At 31.6% G+C, this 27500-nt stretch overlaps 4 protein-coding genes across 6 annotated transcripts in view; 1 reads left to right on the top strand and 3 right to left on the bottom strand.

The window, feature by feature from the left end:
- Positions 1–1253, bottom strand: part of bs (serum response factor blistered) — a 27507-nt gene extending 26254 nt beyond the window's left edge. The window contains exon 1 of the mRNA XM_035876892.2: positions 503–1253. Coding sequence (XP_035732785.1) covers positions 503–1063 — 561 coding nt within the window. The 5' untranslated portion in view covers positions 1064–1253. The remainder of the gene's footprint in view (positions 1–502) is intronic.
- Positions 1254–2122: 869 nt separating this feature from the next.
- Positions 2123–3940, bottom strand: LOC118446343 (mediator of RNA polymerase II transcription subunit 29-like). The gene is made up of 2 exons (XM_035876882.2): positions 3651–3940; positions 2123–3276 (listed from the first exon to the last, which is right to left on the bottom strand). Exon 2 carries the CDS (start codon positions 3268–3270, stop codon positions 2689–2691), a length of 582 nt encoding a protein of 193 aa, XP_035732775.1. The 5' UTR covers positions 3271–3276; positions 3651–3940; the 3' UTR covers positions 2123–2688.
- A 500-nt stretch (positions 3941–4440) lies between these two features.
- On the top strand, positions 4441–16166 carry LOC118446339 (uncharacterized). Of its 3 annotated transcripts, none has more exons than XM_035876869.2 (7): positions 4441–4746; positions 5498–5979; positions 6086–6548; positions 6753–6910; positions 7088–7255; positions 7377–7940; positions 16141–16166. In XM_035876869.2, exons 2-7 carry the CDS (start codon positions 5526–5528, stop codon positions 16149–16151), a joined length of 1818 nt encoding a protein of 605 aa, XP_035732762.1. In that variant the 5' UTR covers positions 4441–4746; positions 5498–5525; the 3' UTR covers positions 16152–16166. The 3 variants fall into 3 exon arrangements, with proteins under 3 accessions (XP_035732762.1, XP_035732760.1, XP_035732763.1); XM_035876867.2 differs by lacking the exon at positions 16141–16166 and adding an exon at positions 10855–15027; XM_035876870.2 differs by lacking the exon at positions 16141–16166 and adding an exon at positions 10836–10977.
- Positions 16167–20945: 4779 nt separating this feature from the next.
- nkd (NKD inhibitor of WNT signaling pathway naked cuticle) overlaps positions 20946–27500 on the bottom strand; it is a 26727-nt gene continuing 20172 nt past the window's right edge. The window contains exons 3-5 of the mRNA XM_035876866.2: positions 25324–25794; positions 24209–24510; positions 20946–23550 (exon numbers count right to left, since the gene is read on the bottom strand). Of these exons, the coding sequence (XP_035732759.2) occupies positions 22614–23550; positions 24209–24510; positions 25324–25794 (1710 nt within the window). The 3' untranslated portion in view covers positions 20946–22613. The remainder of the gene's footprint in view (positions 23551–24208; positions 24511–25323; positions 25795–27500) is intronic.

Here is a 27500-nt window from a genome sequence, read left to right as displayed (position 1 = left end):
GCGCGATTCAGCGTTCCCTGGTTAAATTCAAATGAATCCGCGCGAAAGTTATTTCCATGCGCGCGACGCGACTTCTAAAGTTTTTGGAACGTACGAAAGCACGTATTTAAACTTGATCGAATCGAACAAAGGATGCCGAATGAAATATTTGTTTATAATTATTTTTTACATATAGTTTTAATCGATACCAGAACACGCTGTTAAACGAACGATGTAACTCGAACTCGATGGCGTTTACGAGCGAGAAACGGAGGTGGATATAAATAAACCCAATACGCGTAACGAGTAAAGAAGAAATGCGACGGACGACGTAAGGTTTTTAAATCTACGAATGAATATGTTAGAAAATCAGGGCTATCGTTTGCCCGCGTAATTCGTCACAGTAACATCTCGTTTCGCGAATCTCGTTTCCGAATTTTTTGACATATGACGAAACGAAAATACAAGGAGAAAAGTGAATGTAACAGACGATATATAGAAACATGAGATGGACTCAACTAACCTTCTTCATGATACCGGTCTTCCTCTTGGAAAATGTGGTGTACCTCCTTAACTTGTTATCGATGTACTCCATTTTAATCTTGACTCTACCCTTGGTCTTCTTTCCATTAGAGGGTGGCGACTTCTTCGGCTGTCCGAGATTCGTGAAGGACTCATCGAGATTCTCGGCGACACAATCTGACATCGTCATACTCTGTTGCTGCTGCTGCTGCTGTTGTTGTTGTTGTTGTTGTTGCTGCTGCTGCTGCTGTTGGGAAAGGGCCTGCTGCCTGGCGTTAGTGTCATCGGTGTAACAAACATCCGACGTCGTCCTCTTGATGCCTCTACTCTGGACCGTGGCGACGCCGGGCGTCGGGCCGCCCCCGGGCATCATGGTGGCGCCACCACGTTGGCCCAACTGAGAAGCAGCAGCGGCTGCGGCGGCGGCGGCAGCAGCAGCAGCACCGAGTTGGGAGGTGGACGGTCGCCCGTACATTTCCGTGGCACCGTCGCTACCGATCATCCCCATGCCGTAGCCGAGACTCGCGTAACGACCGTCCCTTCCGCCGCTAGGGTTGTCCATCACGGAGCCCGACACATTTATTATTATCTAATAGCACCCCTCGATCGAGCTCGATCGCCGCCACCGTATCGCGTAAACCAACCGCCGCTCTGCTTCCCACGTGATCGATCATCTAGAGGAACACGGGACAACAACGCGCACTACACGAGCGCTCCCCGCGAACTGTATGCGCGCGGTCCTATCGTAACTTGACCTACGTGCTCGAAGCGCTGCCTCCGCGTGCCCGTGCGCGCCATCTACCCCCACCACGGAAAGCGTGCGCCGTTAAAAAGTAGTCCACCCTTTCGAAATTCGATCCTTCCCAACGTGGACCGACGGTATTTCTCCTTTCAAAAAATCTATTTCGATCTCGTTTAACGTTATCCGTCGACATTTCGCAGATTCTACGTCTATCGATCGCGATATTCGATATCAATTCCGTGCCGCGGAGCGTTACACGGAACGCCGAGAGGGCGTCCCCGGCTGCCATATTTAGAAGTAGACGTTACCATATTAGGGCAAGTTTGCCAAATATGGTGAACAGAGGTGGTCCTTCCTTTTCGAATGATTGCACGGCGCGCCGCGGCAAAACACCAATCCAACTGACAGTAGCGCTTCCTGCACGCCTTTCCGTCCCCCCTCTGTCCTCTCGTGCTCTTTGAATACGTGCTAGCCTACGATTGATACCACGAGCGACGGATAACAGCCGCTCTTTTACGAGAACGGTGCTTTTCTCTACCGTCGATCCCGTATCTCCTCTTCCATCGATTTTCTTCTTACATTTTACCTTCGACCGATTCAAACGCTATTAAAGATTCCTTTACAGGCAAAACTTTAACTTTTCTTTTACAATAGATATATATCGAATTTCTCCCCATTACAATTAAATCGATTATATTTACGTTTTTCATACAGAACGGAATTTTATTAGGTTGATACCCGATATTGTATTGTCTTAATGTATGGTGATTATCTTAAATAAAAAAAAATAGAAAACTTTAAATATACTGCAAATACGATATATTATTATTATTCAACATTCAAGATATTTACAAAAAGTCCCTATCTAAACCTTCTATATTACTATATTATTCCTAATATTTTCAAATAGTTTTTCTACAAGAAACAAAAATATACTTTTTTTTTTTTTTCTATCAGATTTCCTTTTCATGCCAGATTCTAATACTGTTTTTTTACATTTCATAAAATATACTGTAGCATATACTGTACTTTAGCATTATTAATATCTTTTTTCAAATACTCTCTATAGAATATAATTACAAAATTTGTTCTTATTAATATACATACGTACATACATACATACATACATACATACATACATACATACATACATACATACATACACACATGCATGCATACATACATATATACATATTTACATCAATGCATATGATGCATGTATTTACATTTCCTGTTAACAACTCTTACAAAACACATCATAGAATAATTTTATCGTTCCACTTATTATGACTTATTCTTTCCTTTATTAGGACAAAATATAAAATTATTGATTAAAAAATTTTAATAAGTATTGACTTATACTGATATTGTTGCTATTTTTAATATTTCTTTATGACTCAACGACAGAATGTATTAGAAATAAATCCCTCGTATGTATCAAGAGTTCATTCCCCTGGTGCGATCGTATGTGCCGCAGAAACCAAAGTGTCGTGTATCTCTTTGGCGTATGCCACTTGTGAGCGTACAGTCATTAAAAATTGTGGATATGTTAAAGCTGGTCCTTCTTGAGCTCCTACTGTATCGGTCCGCGTTGGTATAACGGACATCGGTAGATATCTAACGGAACTAGAGTTTTGTGATAAACATTCTATAGATGTTTTCAAATGTAATTCAATTTGATCGCATATAGAATAAAATTCCTCCATATTTTTATTAAATCGATGATCAGGTTGATCTATCCCTTTTAAAGATCCAACGTCTACCAAACTATTTTGATGCAAAGTCTGTGCTGCAGTTTTAAGAGCTATCGCCAAAGAATCTCTCAATGGTCCAACTAAAGATTTTACTTTAGAAATATTATCTAATTTTTCCTGAGCTTGTTGCTGTTGTTGCTGTTGCTGTTGCTGCGCTTGCTGTTGTTGCGCCTGTTGAGCTTGTTGTTGATTCTGAGGAATTTGAGGATTTACAGGTTGTGTCAACTGATTTACCGCCATTGTTCCTGGTTGTTGAATTGGTGGTATATTCATTTTGACCTGTTGATTTGTTAATTTGTTAATATTCATTTTTAATTTACTTTACTCATTATATCATTTCTTAACGAATAAATATATCTTATATAGAGGACAATGAACTCCTTCAAATTAATATCGATTCATATTTTTAAATCCTATCATTGTATAAATATAAATGACAAATATAAATGTTTAAAACTTTAAGAAATATATGTACAACATAAATGTACAATTTTAATGTACAAACGTTAAATGTAATAGTACAAAAATTCTCTATACTTGATATAAACATAACCAAGTTTAAACGATCTCATTAAATAGAACAAATTATTTAAAGAATTACAATGTTTTATTATCAATACTACCTGCAAGAATATTCATATAAGGATATTTACCTTTTAGAAGAATTGTTTTTTCTTTTTTTATTTTTTTTTTTTTTTTAATTTAACACAGAATCGTAGAAATACTTCAGATTTTATTTTACTTGAAGGCAAGATAACTAAACCAATATAATTCTGACATTTCAAGATGTAATATTTAATTATGTAATTTTAATTATGAAACTTATTAATTATTCACTTTTTGCATACGAACAAAGTTAAAAGTTTAATACTTCAAATAACATAACCGTTCTTCCACTTGTAATTATGTCTTTGCAAATTCACGAAATACAACACACCGTTAAATCGATCGAAGATCATATCGAGAATGCATATCGATTATAGTCGATTGTCGAGAAAAGCCAATCACGAGATAAACATATAAACATATAACAACACATTTCAATATGAGCCAATCAACGAGTATCTATCTATAATTCGATTACAAACATTTGATACGAAGGAAAACTCCGAGCAAAGGTTAAATCTAAATTTATATTTGATTAATATTTATCGATTATACATTAACGTTGTTAATAAATATTAATGACTTCTCCACTTTGATAATATTAATTCGAATTATATTATTTCTATTTTTAATTTACATTAAAAGGAAATATTTTCAAATATAATAAAATAATTATTTTGAAAATATTCAAAACAATTCTTATTAATATTTTAAACAATGAGATACGATCGGTTGATTAAAGGCGAAGTTAAAGGAAATTTATACGTTCTCAACTGGTATCCATTATCTACCAATGAGATTACGCGTACGGTGCAAACGTCGCATTACATATGGCGTCAGGAAACCGACGCCATCTAACGACTGGCATTCCTGTTTTTTTCGTGCGGGTAAAACCACGGCTTTCTGGAGCGCGGAACCCCTTTCACGGTTTTGTTTGTAACATCCAGTGTTTTAAGTGCATTTCGTTGTGATCCTTGCGATGCCGTGCATACGGTGAATGAGATGATATACGCGGGAGAGCGTTCACGCGCGAGAGAAATGTGTGGGAAGATGAGTTAACCGTGTGTTAAAGCGCGCAGCGGTCAACCTTCCGACAAGTTTAGTACGGGAATCTATCCATATTCAGGACTTGATTGCACCGAGGTAAATACGCGTATGAGTGCAAAACAAGATACGTACATACAGTTTCTCGACTTTCTCGCCCACTCGTTGGAACTTGGAAACATCGTTCGTGTTTATGTTTACCCCTCTAATTACCCCCCTCCCCCCTTTCCATTTTCCGCCCGCCACCCTGCTTCTCTTGCCTTTTCTCTCTCTCTCTCTCTCTCTCTCTTTCTCTCTCTTGTTCTCTCTCTCTCTCTCTCTCTCTTCCTCTCTCTCTCTCTCTCTCTCTCTCTCTATCAGTCGCTTTCTTTCACTCTATCTCACTTATTCCTTGATTTTTTTTCCTCTTTATCTTCATATGAAAATTCTTTTTTTTTATTATGATTATTATTATTATTATTTTTATTATTATTATTATTATTATTGTTATTATTATTATTATTATTTGTTTTCTACTCTGATTCTTATTTTTTGATATTACCAGTGTGCATTGTTTTCTTTATCATATAGTGTATATTATATGATTAAAAACATAAAACATATATTTATAATTGAAATCTAAAAATCAATCTATCATTTATATTGTGAATAATCTTCATATGATTTAAACATAATAGTAAGTCGTTGTAATCAACGATTAGTATATGACCTTCTTCAAAGTTTGCAAGATATTAATAGATCCAAATGATATTTTTGGCACGAATATGTATTTTCTTTCTTTGTTACTTTGATATTTACAATGATATATCTTGTCATAATATAATGAACATATTTTTGATTTTTCATAAAGCTTTAGTAGAAGGGTCAAGTAGTGGAGAATGAGTGCATCTGCTGTAAAGTCATCTATATCTGGAGTAGGGACATCTCCCACTTCGACTACTCACTCCATGCTTCCAATGAATGCTATGGCTCAAAAAGTAGTTCCTGGAACTGAATCAGGATCTATGAAACCTTTAACAGGAACAGGATTAAGCTATGTTACGTTGCAACCACCCAGTCAACCTCTCAGTTTGGTACAAGATCACAGACCATCAGTTTACCAAACACCACCTTATATAAGTAACAATTCTGAAAAGGAGTCAGAATCGGATAAGCTTATACCAAACGGTGTAGAAACTATAAAGGTAGAAACAGAGCAAAGTGTACCTGCTCCTGTAAAACCTAGTGAACCAAATAGAAATAACAACTTGAGTCCTGAAAATCCGACCCAAGATGAACAACGAGAAACTCCAGTAGAACCAGAAACGATCCCTCATGCCTTAGAATTTTCAGGTTGACAATTTATATTAATTATGTTTGTTCATTCATTATAGAATATATTTTATTTATTTCCGATTAAATATAATCTTTAATCAAATCTTAATATTTTCTTTTTTAGCGATGTGTCCCCAAGGACAAAACAAAGTTGAAGAAAAGAAAACTACTGTAAATAATGGCTCTAAAGAAGCTGAAGGTGTGCCAGTTAATGCTTCTCTACAAACAAAGTTAACGACGCATAAAACTGAAGATGCTCAAGTAAAACCCGAAGTTCAAAAAAACAAACCAACGAATCAGAGTGCAAAATTGAGTGGAGATAGTCCACCCGTACAACCATCAAATAATTCTTCAAAACCCGAAACGAAAGTTACAGCTTCACCAAAAGCTAATAAACGAAAATCTAGAGAATTGAAAGATTTGAAAGGAGTATCTGCGACTCCAGATGGGGCAAGTAAACCTAAGAGAAATCGTGTACAAACACAACCTTATCAGAGTCCTTTGCCAGAAATCGCGTTGCTTGTCAAAAGTTTAAACAAGTCTCCTGCGACAAAAGCTGCGGATGACAAGCTAATAGTATTCTACAAGTAAGTAATCTTAATTAATATGTAAAGATGATAATATAATGCAAACTTCATACACAAATATTTATACAAATCTTTTTAATACGTATCGAAATATTAAATCTTTAATCAATGAAACAGTGATAAATGTTTGTTTTTTTTCTTCTCTTTCTTTTTTTTTCTTTTTTGTTTTTTTTTTTTTTTTTTTGTTTTTTTTTTTTTTTTTAGAAATGAATTCCTGGCTGTGAGAAATGCAGAAGGAAGTTTTTACGTTTGTCAAGCGATGCAAAATATTTATAAATCGAGCAGGCGTATTCGCATACGTTGGTTATCGCAAGATAAAAATAACGGTGAAATTTATTCTCCAGATTTTTACGACTTTATAGGTAATTTAGATTAATATTTACGTTAATATATGTTAAAAATATATATATATATATATAAAGCTAGATGTTTCATTCATTTCTATTATTTTGTTAAAATTAATAGATTTAACGATATTTATAAAAATAGAAGAATAGAATCTATTCTATTCTCTTAGATGTTTCTTTCTTATTTTTCAGATTTCGATTGTATATTAACGAACCTAAATCTGAATAAAATTGATAAAAATAAATTTCAATTAACGAAGATAGAATTATTACGTACAGAAAATATATTAAAACGAGCGATCGATGTAGAGGCCGGAGTATCTGAAAAGCCTAGAGTTACGGAAGAACATCCAGATGGACGTAAGTATTTTAAATATTGACTTTTGATGAAATAATGATCGTTCGTTGGGAACAAAATGTTTTATTTCCCCTTTTTTTTTTTTTTTTTTTTTTTTTTAACGAATACGCATTTTTCTTCCAGTCGATTTGTCTCTTTACAAAGATGAATCGCAATTAAAGAGAAGAAGAGGAGGTCACGGCCCATACAAGCAGAAACAAGGCCAACGAAAGAAATCGAAACGTTCGGCAAGTTCCTCCGAAGACGAAGGATCCGAGGACGAATCAAAGGATGAAAAGAAGTCATCGAAAACGGGACGTTCTAAAAAGGGATCGGTAAACAAAGCGTTAGCGATCGCAAAATCGGTTGCAAAAGGTTCGAGCAGAGCGGAAAGGGCATTAAATAGAAGCACAAAATCAGGGAACAGTACGGGTAGCGAGTCCACCGGTGGCACTGCTGCTGCCACTGCTACTGCCACTGCTACTGCAGCAGCAGTACCCGTGAATAACGCCGCTACGCCGACGACTCCCATTGATTCAGCTAAAAATAATGGTGCTGAGCCTAAAAAGATCGATGCGAAAAAAACGACGACGAAGCAGCAGCAGCAACAACAACAGCAACAGCAGCAGCAACAACAACAACAACAACAGCAACAGCAACAACAGAGCAACAACAACACGAGTGGTGTACCAAGGACGAAGCTTCGTGGTAAGTGAGTTCATTGAAATCCGTTAGTTAAGTTTCTGATGTTTCTGTAGCTACGAATAAAATATTATATACAGGGCGTTTAGAAATTCCTATTAAAAATTACTAAGTCTTATGAACGAGGACTGAGTAAATAAAGTTTTTCAATAGGAATTCACGTACGTAAACGTACCGTGTTATAAAAGTGAAACAAAATATAATAAATCGTTTAAACTTTTATTGACTTCAAAAAAGTTACTAACATGTAATTCTAATTTTAATAAAAATAAAATAAAAATCAAAAAAAAAAAAATAATAATAATAAAAAAAGTATTTCCAGTATTTCCCTACGGAAAGGATATTTTATATATCGTCGTGTCATGCGAGCTCATAAAACGAGTGTGTTCAATGTATCAAAACGTATTTCACAAGTGCAATGCAACGAAATTAATGGTCGCCATATGGAATCACAGGATTCAATACCTAAAACATATGTTTTTAATTACATAAAAAAATATAATGACATTTGTTTCGTGAAATGACATTATTTAAAACACATCCTTTCCTTACAGAAAAAAAAAAAAAAAAAAAAGAAAAACTAGAAACATTTGTTTTAATTGGAATTGATATTTACGTCAATAATATTACGTCTTCGATCTTACGCAAGTAGAAGTTTTGATTTTGTTTAACTTGTAAGATGATACGTTTCCGGACATAAATTTCTATTAAAAACTTTATCCTTTCAATCCACTCTACAAGTTTTTAAGAGTTTGCAATAGAAATTTCTAAACGCCCTGTACATACACACAACACATATATATATATGTATATGTATATATATATGTATATGTATATATATTATACGCATATACAGAGTAATCTGTATAACTGGAATGATTCGATATCTCTGTTAATATTAAATTTAACGAAAAAGTCTGATACTATTTGTTATATTATCACGAAGGGGGCCAAAATGATGTATTATTTTAAATATTTTTATTATGTTTCTGATTCTAAAAATTGCAAAGGTATTATTATTTAGTTTTTAGGCAGAATAACAGCGAATTCCTTATGCTCTTTATATAGCGAAAAGTGCAATTCCTAAACTACATGAAATATCCAAGAACCCTTTTGGATCTTTGTGTTTCGTATCTAAATTTAAATGTGTGTATGTATGCGTGAGCGTGAACGTGTGTTTGTCTCTTTGTGTATGCCTGATCTACCGTCCAAACGATTGCATAGATTGAATTGAAATTTATATTAAAGAATAAAATTACTTTCGAACGAGATACCACAAATAATTTCGGTTTGATTTAGAGCCTTTGACAGATTTTAAAATAGCGAATTGAATTTCAAAAATTAAATTAATTCCAATACAAAATTTCATATGCAATGGAATTAAATTAAAATAAATAAAAATTGTCTAGGAATAATCTATTAATTATTTCAACTATAATATTTTAACCACTATTTAGTGTTAGCAACTGTTTGTCACGTCTATTCAGTCCCCGTACAGTGATGCTGGTTTAAATGTAGCCCAACTTCATTTTTTTTTTTCTTCTTTTTCTTTTTGTAATATAACAAAAGGTATAGACAGAAAAATTGAAAAAAATAAATAAATAAATAAACAATCAACTATATTAAGTATCGTAACTATGAGATCATTTTTATCCGATTTATATATTAGATTTCATTATTCAGGTTCATTAATCATGGTATAAAATTTAATTGACCGATTATCGATGCGATGAATAAAATATAAAAAAAAAAAAAGAAAGAAAGAAAGAAAGAGAAAGGAAAAGAAAAGATTATTGTGAATATAAAGGAATCCTCTAATTGCGGTTTTTAAATAATGTTTGTACATAAATACTTACGCCATTAGATTCAAGTTAATTATTTATTCTTGTTGTTACTGCACGATTAACAAGCGTGAGACGAGAATTTGGCCTCCATCGGGGACCTTGCTCTCTGGATACGCGAAAAGATTTGGAAGCACGATTTGGGAAAATAATTCTGGACCACGGATGATTCGAATCCGGGTTATTTGTATTCCGGGCGACTGTTTTGGACCACTAAACCATCCAGCCTGACAAATGTCTATATACAACATTAGGAATGGAGGTACTTGACCCCACGCTTGGTTATCATGTGGCAACACATTTTCAACCTGATATATTCATGTTCCCTCTTTCTCAAATAATTTTGAAATTTTCAAGGATGCCCGGCGCTTAAGACCATCTCTGCCAACTTTTCCTCGTCACCAATCGCGTCGCGTTTGCACACAAACGAACAAAATTTATGGAGAAGTTTTGTTTTCCCTTTTTTTACATTTTTCTTGATTTTTTGTTTTTTTTTTTTTTTTTTTTCCTTCTTTTCTTTTCTTTTTTTTCCGTCTTACCAAAACTAAATAATACAATTGAAATAAGTCGAATGTAGATAACTTTGAATTTATAGTATTTAATGTAGCTCTTTCTTTTTCTCTCTTTTTTTTTTTTTAACTTTAACTAAATTTTTTTTTTTTTTTTTTTTTTTTTTTTTTTTTTTTTAATTTTGTTTTGTTTGAATTCTTTTGTGTTGTCTTTTTGTTTTATCTTTATTTTCTTTTTTTTTTTTTTTTCTTTTTTTTTTTTTAATCCTACTTCGGATAATATAACGTACGTCTCAGACTTTTTTGTTAAAGTTAATATTTATAGAGATATCGAAGTGGTTCCAATGTGAACTACTCTGTATATATATATATATACATATGTATGTATGTATGTATATATATATATATAGCCGCTAAGAAGATATTTTTGTTATATATATAAAAAAAAAAAAAAAAAAAAAAAAAAAAAAGAAATATTTATATATATATATATATATACATTATATCTCGTGAAAAAACGCGCTAAAGAATGTTCGGTATGTTCAAAAAAGGATGATGATAAATCTGTAGGGTCAGCTCAAAACACACAGCAAGGCAATAGTACTGCGGGACGTCCCAAACGCGTAGCTGCTTCAGCGAGTATTCTGTCAAACGAAGAAGCAGCACCACGGAAAAAGCCACGTGGGCGAGCGTAAGATTAACATGTTATTGTTTTTCTTATGCCATATTTACAGCAGAGTCTGTATCGTAGGCAATATGTACGTGTGGTACACTCTTTAAAAAATTGCAATCAATTTACAATGTAATATATATATATGATCTCAAGATTCATGAATGTACCAAATGCTGCGTTATATTATAGTCTAACGATACGGGATCAATGACTTATATTACGATGCGGCAATTCGCATTTCGAAAACTAACTCCGAGACTTAGAGAGAGAATGATATTGTGATATCATGCAAAATTTGTACATATCGTCTACGTCTCAGACTCCTCGGAAGAGAAGAAAGTCACGGATAGTATGGAAAAATGGTACCTTGGTTGAGTAATAACTATCTAACAGGGTGTCACATGCTAATGCACTCTTGCAATAGTCTATTTTTGATGTTGTGACTGAACCATACGTGATTCATTTGAGTTTATTGTACACTTTCCATTGGATATGATAGCTATGTACAAATATATATGTCTGGGATTTGTATGCATTCTGTAAAACAGATATTATAAGGCAGGAAAGAGGGGGGGAGAAGGAAAAGAAAAAAAAAAGATAAAAAAAAAAGAGAAAAGAAAAAAATAAAATATATAGGGTAAACGAAAAAAAAAAAAAGAAGAAAAAAGAATAAACAAAAAATTAATTGCGTGAGCGATCCGTGAATTTATCGATCTCCTATCTGTAGATCGATGAGATCTAGAAGTACAATATCTGTACATTTACGCTGAATCTTTGCTGTTTAAAAAATAGCATACAGAATGGTCCAGCGCCTATATAAAGACAGGCAGAGAAAAGAAGTGCCCTGAATTGTAATCCCTTGCCTCATTGTTGAATCCACAGATTCATTGAGAGAGTCTTATATGTAAAAGGTAGCACATTGATCATAGTTTTTATAGTTTATTTTCAAAACTACATTTATCCAAATGAATTTGCACTGCGATCGATATATAACATAGTAAAAAAAAAAAAAAAAAAAAAAGGAAAAAAAAAGAAAAAAAAAGAAATAATTGAGATCGCTAAACACACAGTGGTGCCACATATGATTTAGCCACATTAAACGTATTTACACTTTAGAGCGATGAAGAAGAAGAAGAAAAAGAAGAAGAAGAGGAAGAAGAAGAAGGAGGAGGAAGAAAAAATTAATAATAATAATTAAAACAAAAAAAAAACAAAACATAAAAAAAAAAGAAGTAATGCACTTATTTCCTCTTAATAAGTCTTAATTAAAAAATGTATAAATTTGATTTATGCATATACATTATTTTTATCAAAGATCGTGGATAACTTGTTGCAACGTGAACGCGTATATCGCAAACTATTTACTAAAGCATTCCGTTCCTTGGCTGTGCTTGTTAAGAAATTATTCGTTCTCTTGATCGTCCTATTACTTTTATATGAAATGTCTTCCTGGTTATTTTTTTCCCCTCTTTTTCTTTTTTTTTTTTTTATCTCTTTTTTTTCTCTATTTTTTTCCTCTTTTTCCCCTCTTTTTTCATTCTTCTCTGTCTCTCTCTCTCTCTCTCTTTCCTCCACAATATCCGTAAAGTAAAATATTCTCATCGCTTTTGGTCATTCGTTTATATCCAAGAATTGATATAATCTTGAGTTACCTTGAATCTTTCATAACAATCACTGCCACTATCACGAACGGTGCTCGTGTTTAAAATAATCGCGTAAGACGCGTCCACGTTGCAGTGTATATTTACTATATATGATAGATAATTATTATTTACTCTTCACCAAATCTGAATTCTTATACTTTTAACGTAGCTGATAGTTTACAACATGTCGAGATGTATTTGTATTAGTGAAAGGGCGTATTTTACGTCGAAACATTGAAAATGGGGACTTATAAAGACATCGATTTAAATGAATTGTGTAATTAACAGAGAGTTATTGAGAAACGAAACAAAGTAAAAAAAAAAAAAAAAAAAAAAAAGGGAAAAAGAAAAAGAAAATAAGAAAGAGAAAAACAAACAAACAAACAAAAAATATATTCATTTTTCTACATTTACGGTATTATGGTTAGAGACTCGCGATGGATTACAAAAAATAGTTACTGGACCACTTATATGAAATTGAGTCGATTAAATACGACTTTTGTTTTGAAATTATGAATGAATTAGTAGCGCAATTTAATTAATGTTGAGTTGCGAGAGAAAGGAGCAAAAAGAAAAGAAAAAAAAAACAAAACAAAAAAGAAAGAATAACGGCGTGTTTTTAAATGTTTTCGAAAAGTTCGAAGGATCGTAATGTGTTCTCGTGGGATATTTTAAGCGATTAAATCTTCAAATTTTTTATGAAGCGTGCAATGGCAAAATAATCTGTTTATAATTCGAAGAGATCGAATAGCTTTATGTGTAAAGTGGAAACATAAGAAAAAAAAAGAAAAAAAAAAAGAGAGAGAAAAGAAAAAAATCAGAAAAAAAAAAAGAAACAAAACGAAAGACGATCATTTTTATTTGAGAAATTCGAAATCTTTGTATACCGACGGTCGATAAAAACGCACACGATCAATTTCAGACGTGTCGGTAAAAGAAGATTCACCTTGTATATCTCTACTTATCTTCCACATTATTGCTCTCTTTGAGGTAACCATTTGTTGAGAGATTGTACATATTAAATTTTTTCTAGATTTTATTAGAAGGATTGTTTCTTAATTCGTAAATCGTGTTAATAATTGCTCATTGTAAAAAGAAAAACAAAAAAAAAACAAAAGCAATATCTATTAAAACGAATTGAAAACCATGCGTAGGCAGAGGCAATCGACTTGTATTGGCTTCATCATAATGCCATCATATTTTCGATAACTTAATTTCATATCCCAATTGATTATTGACATTTCGAATATATAATTTTTTTTTTCTCTTTCTTTTTTCTTTTTATTTATTTTTATTCCATACAATAGAATAAAATAGATGGGAAATCGAACCTTCTTTTATCGACGTGAAATCGATTGATGTGCTGTTATTGATTATCGGTGTACGCACTTTTTTTTGTTTGTTTTTTTTTTTTTTTTTTTTTTTTTTTTCCAAATAAATTCTAAAAAAATCTTATTTGCTCACACACACACACACACACACACATACACGTATATATATATATATATAGTATGTATGTATATATATATATAGGGGTGTTCCTAAAATCGGTGGTACAAGCAGACATATGAAAATTTACAATTACATTGCAGTACAATTTATTATATGTGTGTGCGCACGCGCAAAGGATAGATTTTCTTATAATAATTCCAATATTTTGTTTGTTAAAAAATGTTCGAAATTTGAAAAGAGATATTTTCATCATTGTCGAATCAATTTTCTTAGATATAATTTGGATTTTCAAAAGAAAAGGCTTTTTCTTTTTCTTCTTTCTTTTTTTTCTTTCTTTCTTTCTTTCTTTCTTTCTTTTTTTTTTCTTTTTTTTTTCTTTGACAATAAAGCGTCGTATAAAAAATTTTTATTCCAAAACTTTCGACTTGTTTTGGAATTTGTTCTGTATATTGAACTAATCCGATCCCTGATTGTATCGCACAGAATTATGGAACATCCTAATTTATACATGTACATATTGCAAAACTTATGTTATAAATCTTGACCGACAAAAACGGGGGAAAAAAGAAAAGAGAGAGAGAAAGAGAGAGCGAGAGAGAATTGTTCGGACGAAGAGAGTTCGTTCTTTAGTCCTGTTTTAATCACATTGTACATAGGAAATTAGATAATCAAAATTAATAATGAAGAGATGGAAAAGAAAAAAAAAAGAATGACTTATATTATTGTTCTCGAAGAAAAAAAAAATGCAAATACACAAAAAATCCAATAAATATATATATATATATATATATATGTATATATATATAATACACATACATATATATAGGTACTTGAATCAAAGAAACCCTCCTCTTGTTGTCTTGTCTTTCTGTTTGTTTCAACGGTCAAAAAAAAAGAAAAAGAAAGAAAAAAAGAAAAATAATTAAAAAGGAAAATTTTTCCTCCCTGGAATAAAAAAAAAAAAAAAAAGAAAAAGCCGAAAGAAAATAAACGAAAACTTGACGCAGAATAGTTCGACCTGCCGGTACTCTGCATCTATCTTGCTTGTGAAAGAATGAGCTAATTTTTTTTTCTTTTCTTTATATATATATATATATATATATATATATATATATATATATTTTTTTTTTTTTTTTTTCTTTTTTTCTTTTTTTTTAAGATTGCCACGACTTCTCATTGTTGTTTGAACAGAACGAACGAAACGAAGAAAAAGAAAAAAAAAGGAAAAAGGAAAGATAAGAATGAGGCCCCAGGCATATCGACCTCTCTATCGAAAATAGAATATGATATAATTATCATATTAAATGGTTCAGATGAATTTGAATTCTTTTTTTTTTCTTCTTCTTTTTCTTTTTCTTCTTTTTTATTTTCCTTCTTTCTTTTCTCGCTTTTATTTTTGAGCTGGGAGACAAGTAAGATATCAATCAAGTCATTGGTCCATCGCATATATGTGTGTGTGCGCGCGCGCATGCACACACACACACACACACTGTATTTCAAGAAGAAAGGATTAATACATTCATACACATATATATATATATATATATATATATATATATATATATATATATACACAAAGAAAGACACATCCACGCACCTCACAACCACCGACGTAAAAGTTTACGTATGGAGACGAAAGAAAGAAAAAGAAAAAGAATAAAAAAAAAAAAAAGAAAGAAAGAAAGAAAAAAAAGAAATAAGGAAATATAGAAAAAAACATATTGTATAAATATAGTAAAGAATTCTAATACGATTATCGAATGATTTCTTTGTTTTTGTTGTCATTCAAATATTTTTCGTTTCTTTCATTTTTTGCTTTTCTTTTGAGAATATTTTTTGTGGGTGTTATCTATATACGTATATGTATATGTATATGTATATATATATATATATATATATATATATATATATATATATATATATATATACATAACATATATTGTTCTTCGAAACGAGTACGGTTCTATCTACTTTTCTCTAACTCTTTCTCTCTCTCTCTCTCTCTCTCTCTCTCATTCTCTCTCCTCTTTTTCTCTCTTCCTTCCCTGTCCTTCAACTTGGTTGTACCTGACTTTATCTATTCAACAGATCTTGAATAAGGTGCAAATACAGTTTAAATATTATTCTTCATCGTCGTCATCGTCGTCATCGTCGTCATCGTCGTCATCGTCGTCATCGTCGTCATCGTCATCGTCGTCGTCGTTGTCGTCGTCGTCGTCGTCGTCGTCGTCGTCGTCGTCGTCGTCGTCGTCGTCGTCGTCGTCGTCGTCATCGTCGTCATCTTTGTCATCAACATTTCTTGTCAACGTCGTCGTACCCATCTACAGAAGATTCAAGTCCCAACGTATACGATATGAAAATTTTTTCTAAAGTCCTTAAACTTTTTGTCTCTCCTCTCTTTTGGCTTGTTTTAATGATAAATAAATAAATAAAAAGGGGTTATTTCCTTAAGTCGTCTCACATTAAAAGTTTCTTTTCAAAACACTTATCTTTTTTATTTTTTTTATTTTTTTTTTTTTTTTTTTTTTTGTACGATATTAAAACACATTTTTTATGAATACACATTAAATTGGGTGAAAGTGAGTGAACAAAGATTTTGGACATATTCGGGGATAAAATTTATCCTTATTATTCTACCCCGTTATTATATAATTATTATGATTAAGATTATGATTATTATTATTATTATTATTATTATTATTATTATTATTATTATTATTATTATTATTATTATTATTATTATTATTATTATTATTATTATTATTATTATTATTATTATTATTATTATTATTATTATTATTATTATTATTATTATTATTATTATCCTTATCATTATCATTATATATATATATTATTTTATTATTATTATATTAATATTATTATATCTATTATTAGTATATATTATTATTGTTCTTGTTGTTGTTGTCCTTTCGGTAACGATGAGTCATAAACTTTTTATATATATATATATATATATATATATATATATATATATATATAAAAGGAGAACGCGTCCATTAAACCGAATGATTAATGAGTTTATATGTATATATGTACGTAACCTACGCACAAATTGTACACCTGAGAGACGCGCGCGCGCGCGCGCGAATTTGATGATGTAATGATTTCAAAAAAGAGAGATCACAAAAAATATCATCACAAAAAATATCATCACGATCGTCGTAATTAGTTCTACCGATGACTTGGACGGAGTCGCACATTTTTTTTTTCTCTTTTTTTATACACCGATGACATCTTGTCCTCCGATTAATTATTATTATATTATTATTATATTATTATTATATTATATTATATTATATTATATTATATTATATTATATTATATTATATTATATTATATTATATTATGTTATTATTATATACTATTATTATTATTTAATGTGCAGACGATTAATTTTTTCATTAAGTTTTTTTTTTAAATTACTTATTTTGTAATAAATACATTAAAGCTTTCGTCTTCGTCGTCTCCGTCGCCGTCGTCGTCGTCGTCGTCGTCGTCGTCGTCGCCGTCGTCGATTGGTGAGACGCCGCCGAGATAAATTGTGCAATGTAAGCACGTTTCTAAACTTTATGCTTTTCTTACATTCGTAAGATTAATTAAAATCAATTCACGTATTGTCGTACGTGTTGTATTATGCAATCGATGAAAATTATTGGTATGAGTTTTGGCGAGGAGAGAAATAAAAGGAAAAAAAAAAAGAAAATAAATAAATAAATAAATAAATAAGTAAATAAAAAGAAACGTACATAATAATACAATACCCATCACACCAACATATATAATAATACATACATACCTTTATTGTGTTATTCGTCGTGATCATTGTTTACCTTGTAATATGCAAGGGGGAAAAAAAAAGAAGAAGAAAAGGACGTAAGACGTTGACTTTTCTTTTTTGTTTTTTTGTGAAGACGAAAAATTAAAAGAAAAGATTAATACGATCGTATAAAAATTATTATATCATGTTGACAGAATGCGTATCGACTTGAAAAAAAGAAACACTTCTTGTGCAATTATATCACATATATATATTATATATATGTACTTCGATTTATATTCACCTCCCCTCCTTTTTCTGCTCGATAAAAAAAAAAAGAAATCTAAAAAATCTCAGATAGATGATCGAGAATTTCTATCTCTCGTTAGTTAAATTCACGTGAATTCTGCGATACTTGATATCTATCTACATTTTCGTAATTATAGTGCTGTGTTACTTCTGAAATTTTTATCAAACGTTTCGTACTATATATATATGTAATATATATATATATATATATATATATATATATCGAATATCGATTTTTATATAACAATACAATTAGGTGTAAAACTGTAAGCGTATCTGTTGGTGTTTTTTTTTATTTCTTTTTTCTGTTTTGTTCTGAGGGTCTATAGTCGAAGAGAAGAGTGTATAACAAACAAAAACAAAGAAATGATACATGTAACGAGTGCGTTGAAAATGAATTTTTTCGAAAGTGAAAAAGTAACGAAATGATGTGTTAAATATATAAGTGCTCTTACCGAAATGTTTAACGAAAAAAAAAAAAAGGGAGAAAAAAGCGAGAGAGAGAGAGAACGCGAACGAATAAACTAAACACGATCGTAGTTTTTAACAATGAAATAAACAAATTATTGACTCGGTAAAGTATGTTAAACAATAAGAAGTTGTACCTGACACGTTTTATCCGACGTTCGGGATTCGTCGCTCTATATACATAGATACACACACACACACACATACATACATGTTTTAAAGAGAAATAATAAGGATAGCTTTTATCTGGAAGAGATTTGTCAACTTTATATCAACAAAATATCGCGCTAAGTTTGCAATGTTCTTTTTTTTTTATCAGTTAAATTATAATAGAAGATAATAATATATTCGATTGTTAAAAAAAAATCAAAGAAACGCGAGTTTTCCTATTCTTCACTTGGCTTTTTTTCTTTCTTCTTTTATCGTTTAGACATATATTAATCTTCATCCCCCTGTGCTCACTTAATCATTATAATCGCATTAAATTAATTTTGATACGGAAATGTTGGATTTAAGAATGAGGATTTTTTGTGTCACGACCGTGCGACGAATATATCCACGCATGTCCAATATATATATACATATATATATATATGTATATATGTATATATGTATATATATATAAATAAAAGAAAAGAGTAAACGAGGAAGGCAACCAACGATGTAATATAAAAATGTTTTAATAAATATCGATAGAAAAAACGCTACGCAAAATATATATACAAGTGGTTATTACAAAGGTCAATATAAAATTACACGCCTGGTAAAACGATAAAGGTCGTCCAGGACTAATGTACAGTAAATATCTGTCGTCGCATTTAATTCGAATATTAGTAACATTAATTACTATTATTGAATATAATCGTAATATTCCTCATTAAGATTCGATATAAAAAATATTGTCATGTTTTTTTTTTTCCATTGTTCAGGTGATACGAATATATATCATGCATCCTTTCGAATGATATAAAAATTATGCGCAATTTAATAATACTACATAATAATACTAGCACGAATGTAATGTGTTAAAAATAGATCGAAAATTAACAATTGGCGGAAAGAATTCGTTTTAACAAAAAAGAATAAAAAAGAAAGGAAAAAGAAATTTTTTTAATTAAAAAAAAAAAAAAAAAAAAAAAAAGAAAAAAAAAGAAAAATTAATTTAAAAAAATAAAAAAAAAAGAGTGAAAAAAATAAAGAGATAAAAAGAAGGCAAATACAAAGAGAAAAAAAAAAGAAAAAAAACGAGCGCTGTGTATTTTTTATACAAAATCATTTGAAAAAAAAAAAAAAGGGTTTCAACATTTTTAAAAATGGCACATGAAACGAATGAAAATCATTGTGTGGTAGTTGTTAAATAAAGCAGATTACAAGGCACTATTAAAAAATTAATTATCACCATGTTTTTTTCATACAATAAAACCTTCTCACTCCTGATTTTATATATACATATATTATGTATGAAAAAAAAAAATCGACATTTTTCTTTATCATCTTTTTCATTTTCCTTTTCTTTCAATAGACCACCGCTAATAATACATCTCATATAGGAATGACAAACCCGTACAAATATTTTTAATATCGGGATAAATCATTTTGTTTATGCGCGCTTTTCAGTATCATATCATTTCAATAATCACAAACGATCTAAATATATTTTTTTTTCTTTTTTCTTCTTTTTTTATGGTACCGGAAAAGTCAAGTAATATTTTCAACAATTTTTTAATTCTTTAAGAAACATTTGCATCGACAATTATTATTTTTTTATTTTCTTTTTCTTTTTCTTTCTTTCTTTTCTTTAAGACGAGCACCATATCACGCTGCAAAAAAATTTCTTTCGCTATAGACAAAAAAGGAGATGCAAAATTATTTTTTCTTCGTTCTCGGTCGAAAAAAAAAAATTTTCCTTCAAATGCCGCCCATGTATTTTTGATTTTTCTTTAGAAGTTCATAGAATAATATGTCGGGTCAATGGATCATTCGATTCGAAATATATTATATAATTTTGCTTCATAATTTATACGTAATCCATTGTGAAACGTGATCGCTAAAACTCTCTTACGTATTTCGAAATAAAGTTCTTATTTTTTATATATATATATAAACTGTCGCTTTTATAGCGCGATACTTCTCTACGAAATATTGTCAAGAATTTTAAAGCATTCTATAATATGTATATATATATATATATATATATATATATATATATATATATATATATATATATACGATATATATATATATATGTATATATATATATATATCGTATTTTATAATCTTTTAGATGATTTATATATATATATATATATATTTTTTTTTTTAATAATAAAACGTAGCGCCTGAGATCTTTTATTCAATCTTAATATGCGCAGGAAAAAACCTGTTTTTTTTTTATTTTCGTTTCCTTTTCTTCTTTTTTTTTCTCTCTTTATTTCTTTTTTTTTAACGCAAGAGATTACATGCACGTATTTACAATATCAGTTACTCGATTGATTATACGAAGCGTATTCGTTCGATCGATTGTTCATTATTATATGCACAAGTCTTTAAAAAAACGCACTAAGATTCGCGTCTTTTTTCTAATTGTTCAGTCGACGAAAACATAAAAAGAAAGAAACAGAAGAAAGGAAGAAGAAAAAGAAAAAAAAAAATCTAAAGAAGAAACTACCAACGCAATTAATTTCAATTTTCGAACTTTGCGTATTCGACGTATTCGCATTAATTAATTAGATTACGTTCGTTGATAAAAATCTAACATCATAATTCGTTATTAACCATAATCGTAATTCATTTTTTTTAATTGAAAAAATAGGCTCTCCCCTTTCCTCAGATGCATCTTCATCGTTATTAATTATTAATCGTGGATCAATAAAAAATGCGATCAATAAAATATTTTTAACAAATCAAAAGAACAAAAAAAAAATAGCCACTACTAACAGGGCGGGTCTCCTTAGGCATGCTTGAGAGATTTTTTTCAGCTACTCGTTAATTTAATTTAGTTTAATTTAATATAATTTAATTTAATATAATTTAATTTAAATTAATTTAATTTAACTTATCTTAACTTAATTTAATTTAATTTAATTTAATTTAATTTAATTTAATTTAATTTAATTTAATTTAATTTAATTTACTTTTATTTGTATTCGCGCGTTGAGATTCGAGAATAATGCATTATGGTCGCGAGTAAATCGTATCCACTACTCTATTCAGAGTCAATATCGTTAATCACATTTGTGATCATTTCGATCAAAAAAATGTCTTCCCCCTTTACATGGGGTGTCCCAGTTTCAGCAAACATTTTACCAACGTTCTTTTATTATTATTATTATTATTATTTTTATTATTATTATTATTATTATTATTATTATTATCAATATTAATATTATTATTATTATTATTATTATTATTATTATTATTATTATTATTATTCTTACTATTATTATTACTTTGTTATTAAACAACTGCATCGTCGATGAAAAAATATCGTCGGGTGAGAAAGGATAAAAGTTGGAAAGATAAAAAAAAAAAAAAAAAAAAATATTTTCTCTCTCAAAGATTCGTCGAGGACTTCAAAAATTTATTATTCATTACGATCCTAAAGGAATTTCAATCTCTATTTCGATATCGTCGAGTATCGTATATATATCAGCAGTAGTAGTCCAGTCTTTTTTTTAGAGTAAACGATGTACGTATCATTTTGTAGGGAAAAAAAAAATAAAAAATAAAAAGAAAAGCAAAGAAACTATCTGACAAAAAAAAAGTAGGAATAGATGAAAGAAAAAAAAAAAAAGAGCGATACGCATAAAGAATCGATTCTTCTTATCAGATATTTCATTTGAGAAACATTTTTCATCGGTTGTGCGTATCTTACCATTGTTCTTCTTCCTTCTCATACTGAAAAGAATGAAAGACAAAAAGTTGTGCATCGTACACACGTAACGAACATCGTCGAAAGCGACGACAACAACGACAACGGTGATGTTTCCTCGGCAAGAGACAACGATCAAACGAGAGCCTCGGCGTGATAATGATGATAATGATGATGAATATGCTCATGAACGTGTCTCCTTCCCGTAGTAGCAGCAGCAGCATTTTGTGAAAATTCACGTTCGAGCCAGCGAACGACTTGAGCCATCGCCCTAGCCTGATCCTGTTCTCTTGTAGCGTGTTTCAATTGATGCTTCTTGCTAGCTTTACCACATTGAGACTGCGATTGAACGTATTGGCCCGGATCCGCTGTCGTCGTTTGCCTTTGAACATTGTGATTGTTTATCATTGGACTCTGATTTATAATCTGACCACCCTGTTGATTGTTGTTCGGTACGAGATTGACAATATTGCGATTTCCTAACAAATGTTGTGTTTCGTTGTTTATCGTCGGACCGATAATGTTACGAACAGCTGATAACTGTTGCTGTTGTAGTTGCCCTTGCTGCTGAATAATATGTTGTTGTTGTTGTTGCTGCTGTTGTTGTTGTTGCTGCTGTTGTTGTTGTTGTTGCTGTTGCTGTTGCTGTCCCGACGATTTCGACGATTGTGTCGCCGTAGTCGTCGTTGTCGTAGTTGCTGCAGCAACTGTCGTTGTTCCTCCCGTCGTTATTATAGCCGTTGCGTTACGTTGTTGTTGCTGTTGCTGCTGTTGCTGCTGTTGTTGCTGCTGTTGCTGTTGCTGCTGTTGTTGCTGCTGTTGTTGTTGTTGTTGTTGGATCCCGTGTTGGCCCCGCATCTTTCTTAAGTTCCCTCGCGTTTTCGTCGGTAATTTGGAAAATGCAACCGTGTGATGAGAATTTTCCCGAACTGGTTTGTGATAATTTGTCGTCGATTGTCGGGATTCCGAGGGTGGCCGACAGTTTTGATTGTAATTCGATGTTTGAACGTTCGTTGGCTCGACGTGTGGGCTTCGAGATGGAACGCGTACGTGTTCGTTTTGATGTCGTTTCCTGAAACGAACGGTACGACGATTATCACTTTAACCCTCGAAGATAATCAATGTAGTATATATACTTGAAACATTGGGAAAATTTTGTTACGTACGATTGTTTCTTTTTTTCCCCCTTTCTTTTCTTTCCTTTTTTCTTTTTCTGAAAATTCCGATAACACGCTTTCGTTTTTAAGTTTGTTTTTCGAAAAAGAAAATACTGACTTCTAACGACAAATTATTACAACAGGGATGGATAGTTGGATGGATTATTCTACTTTAATGATATCAATAACTAAAATCATACTTTATATTTTGTTCCTCCGAAATGCGTCAGTCGGTAAAACAGTTCGTCTTATCGTCCCGTAAGCTACATGATATAATAACATATAAATAAGTCATATATATGTATGTATATATATATATATATATATATATATACATATATGTATATATACATATGTATGTATATACACACAACTAATTATCCCTATACGTGACAATATTTTCATTTATAATGTTTTCCAAACTACCCCAAACACCAGAGGAATTATTTTTAATTACCTCTTTACTTTCTCTCCGATGATACGCAATTGTTGTATCGATCATTTATCGATCCTTTCCTATTATTTTATCATTTCTAAATAAAAATTCTATTATTAGATGTGATCATCACCCACCTCGGTGTATGAAAACTGAGATTGTTCTTTTCCATGTTTGCCTGTATTATCTCTAACAATTGTTGCCTCTGAAGTGCGCCGCTACGTTTTCGTTGATTGGTGGTGAGTAAGGGCGTGAAGGGAGAAAAAGCGGGCGAAGTATCGCTGTCGTCGCTGACATCACCCTCCGAACTGTTCGAATAAGGCGATGGTAAATGAGGAACAGGGCCGACCCTCCTACGGAGTTCTTCCTGTTTCACGCGGCTGCTTCGCGTGTTCTCGGCATCGTCCTCGCTGTGCGTCTCTGCTTCTCTTTGTTGCGTCTAAAATAAAAAGCTTGCGATGAGGAGAAAGATAAAGAGAGAATGAAAAGAAATACGATCGCTCTTTCTCTCTCTCTCTCCTACCGGCCATGCGGTGGTATAAGCACAGTATACAAACTACCCCATAATTTATCGGACCACTTTCAAATTTACCGCTGGACCGTTCGAAACAAGGAAGAATTCAAAATACTCGAGAGAGAGAGAGAGAGAGAGAGAGAGAGAGAGAGAGAGAGAGAGAGAGAAAGAGAGAAAGAGAGGGAGAGAAAGAGAGTTTCGGGAATCGACTGGCCCCGCGCTGCTGTGTAAAGGACTCTCTCTCTTTTCCCTAAACATAAAACAAAGAAAGAAAAAAGAAAAGAAATAAAAAGGGAGAGGGGGAATATATATATATAGTAAAAAGAGAACTTCAAAGACCGACAGCAACAATACGAAGTGAATAAATAGAAAAATAAATTAAATAAACAGAGAACGGACGACTTAGAGATGGGAGGATAAACAGAGAGTGAGAAAGAGAGAGAAAAAGAGAACTCGGTCGTACCCACCACTTCCGTTAGAAGGGTACACAACGTTTTCCAGGAAGTTTTCTTCCTGGTAGAAGAGAACACACGAAATAATCTTATCCTTTGTGCGGCCTTTAAAAGAAAATTTATTTGAAGAAAGAGGACCAGGGGTTCTCGTATTAAGTGAGGGTGGTCTCGCATTCATTCGACCGAACAAAAAAAAAAAGAAAGAGAATGAAAGAAAAAAAAAGAGAGAGAGACAGAGAGAGAGAGAGAGAGAGAGAGAAAGACGAGACTCTACCGATCGTCTCACCTGACATCGATGCCGAATCGGTCTTCTCCTTCTAGGAACTTTGCGCGAGCCATGAGTGGCATGCGTCTGAGTTGTCGTCGAGTGATGATGATGATTACTACCACCACCACCACCACCACCGGTACAGGAGGCCGCGTGCTTGACATGACAGCAAGGCGAATTAGCCGGCAGACTCGTAGTAGTTGTCGTCGTCGTAGTGGTCGTTGTCGTTGGCCCTTGCTGAGAATTCGGGCAGGTGGTACGCGTTTGTCCGGCACGCTGATCAGGCGATACAGTCAGCTTGACCTTAATCGTTTTACTGCCGCACGGTGGCACTTGGATGGACCTACCAAGAGTGTCGTAAATGGTTGTAACCAGTCCGGCTATATCGTCCTTCGTTATCTTTCCATGACCGTCGAAGTCGTATAGCGTAAATGAAAACTCTTGCCTCCTTCGATCACCCTCCGCGACTGATACGTCACACTCGAATTCCTACGAAGAAAACAACATAAACTAACCATCACCTTTTTAACTTTTTTTTTTTGTGTTTTTTTTGTTTTTTTCTCTTTGTTTTCTTTTGTTCATTTATACACATACACACGCGCGCGCGCATACACATAGCACAAACATAGCATAGGAAAAGATGAGAGAAAGAGAAGATTTTGACTTTAGGATCCCTTCGCGACCGTCGTAAAAGAGAACTTTACGATAGCCGGACGGAGGTCTCGTAGGACAAGTTTCTTGTAAAGTTTCTTAGACGGGTCGAGAAATACGAGATAGCCTGAACTTGACGTTCGAATGCGTATCGATGTCGAGATATCGATATCCTTGGTAGGTAACTCAAGGATAGTTAGAGGGTCTTCGATGTGTCCATTCTGTTTTCTTCTATCGTTATATATTTATCATCTTTGATCACTACGTAGAGAGACTATAAAAAAAATTTCTTTTTTTTTTTCTTTTTTTTTTTTTTTTATACATATATATTACTTTGAGACAATCTTTATAATATTGATTTTTTTTTCTTTTTAGAACTTCTTGAATTGAAACAGGAAGTAAATTGAAACTTTGATATAATCGAGAACTAAATACGTTGTGATATCATTGTTAATGTTCTCAACCGATACTGAGTCACCTTATATCCCCTACCCCTTTCTCTATTTATGCATATATATACGTTAAGTATTCTAAATATAAGATACCAACATCATTCACCCACCACCACCACCACCACCACCGGTAGTAGTTGTCCCCAAGTACGAATAACATTCGCACTGCCACGTGGCACTTAAACGTGTTTATACGAACTTGTTCATTGGGCACACGCAACAATGGATCCGACTTCCACGAAATAATCCCTTTTTATCGAGCAAACCATTTTGAATTCTCCAACCAATACACATTATACACGGTTCCGATCAAATAAGTTCAACATAAATTTTACAAATGAGCGCGCAATTCACGCGAAATCATTGTACTATAATCGTATCTGGAGACATTTCTTTTTCTTTTTCTTTTTTTCTTTTTTTTCTATTTTTTTTTTGTCCTCGATAAAATTAATAAAACAAAAACTTCAATAGAAATGTAACTTTTCTTTTGATCTCGTCTAAAATGGAGATAATCCTCGCCATTTTATTACGATTGTATCGAAAGAGAAAAGTTCTTTTTATCTTTTTTTTTTTTTCTCACTCTTGTTCTTAGCGATGAACAGTAAAATCCATCGTATTTGTCAATACGTTGTACAAAGTAAATAAGATGGGAAAAAAAAAGTAAAAATAACATACAACAGACACAATCACTTCCGATTTCTTTGTTGGATCGCCATTATTATTATTATTATTATTATTATTATTATTATTATTATTATTATTATTATTATTATTATTATTATTATTATTATTATTATTATTATTATTATTATTATTATTATTATTATTATTATTATTATTATTATTATTATTATTATTATTATTATTATTATTATTATTATTATTATTATTATTATTATTATTATTATTATTATTATTATTATTATTATTATTATTATTATTATTATTATTATTATTATTATTATTATTATTATTATTATTATTATTATTATTATTATTATTATTATTATTATTATTATTATTATTATTATTATTATTATTATTATTATTATTATTATTATTATTATTATTATTATTATTATTATTATTATT

Source organism: Vespa mandarinia, chromosome 10 (assembly GCF_050613455.1).
Source record: "Vespa mandarinia isolate Hongniang chromosome 10, ASM5061345v1, whole genome shotgun sequence".
Classification (NCBI taxonomy): Eukaryota; Metazoa; Arthropoda; class Insecta; order Hymenoptera; family Vespidae; genus Vespa; species Vespa mandarinia.
The sequence above is the reverse complement of the archived record's forward strand: the minus strand, read 5'-3'. Positions and strand labels throughout refer to the sequence as shown.

Bases quoted from the DNA above. Each gene is read 5' to 3' on its own strand.
- LOC118446343 (XM_035876882.2), bottom strand. From the start codon at position 3,270: ATGAATATACCACCAATTCAACAACCAGGAACAATGGCGGTAAATCAG.
- LOC118446339 (XM_035876867.2), top strand. From the start codon at position 5,526: ATGAGTGCATCTGCTGTAAAGTCATCTATATCTGGAGTAGGGACATCT. The intron at 6,911-7,087 runs GTAATTTAGATT...CTTATTTTTCAG, and splicing joins AGATTTTTACGACTTTATAG to ATTTCGATTGTATATTAACG. The intron at 7,941-10,854 runs GTAAGTGAGTTC...ATAAATCTGTAG, and splicing joins ACCAAGGACGAAGCTTCGTG to GGTCAGCTCAAAACACACAG.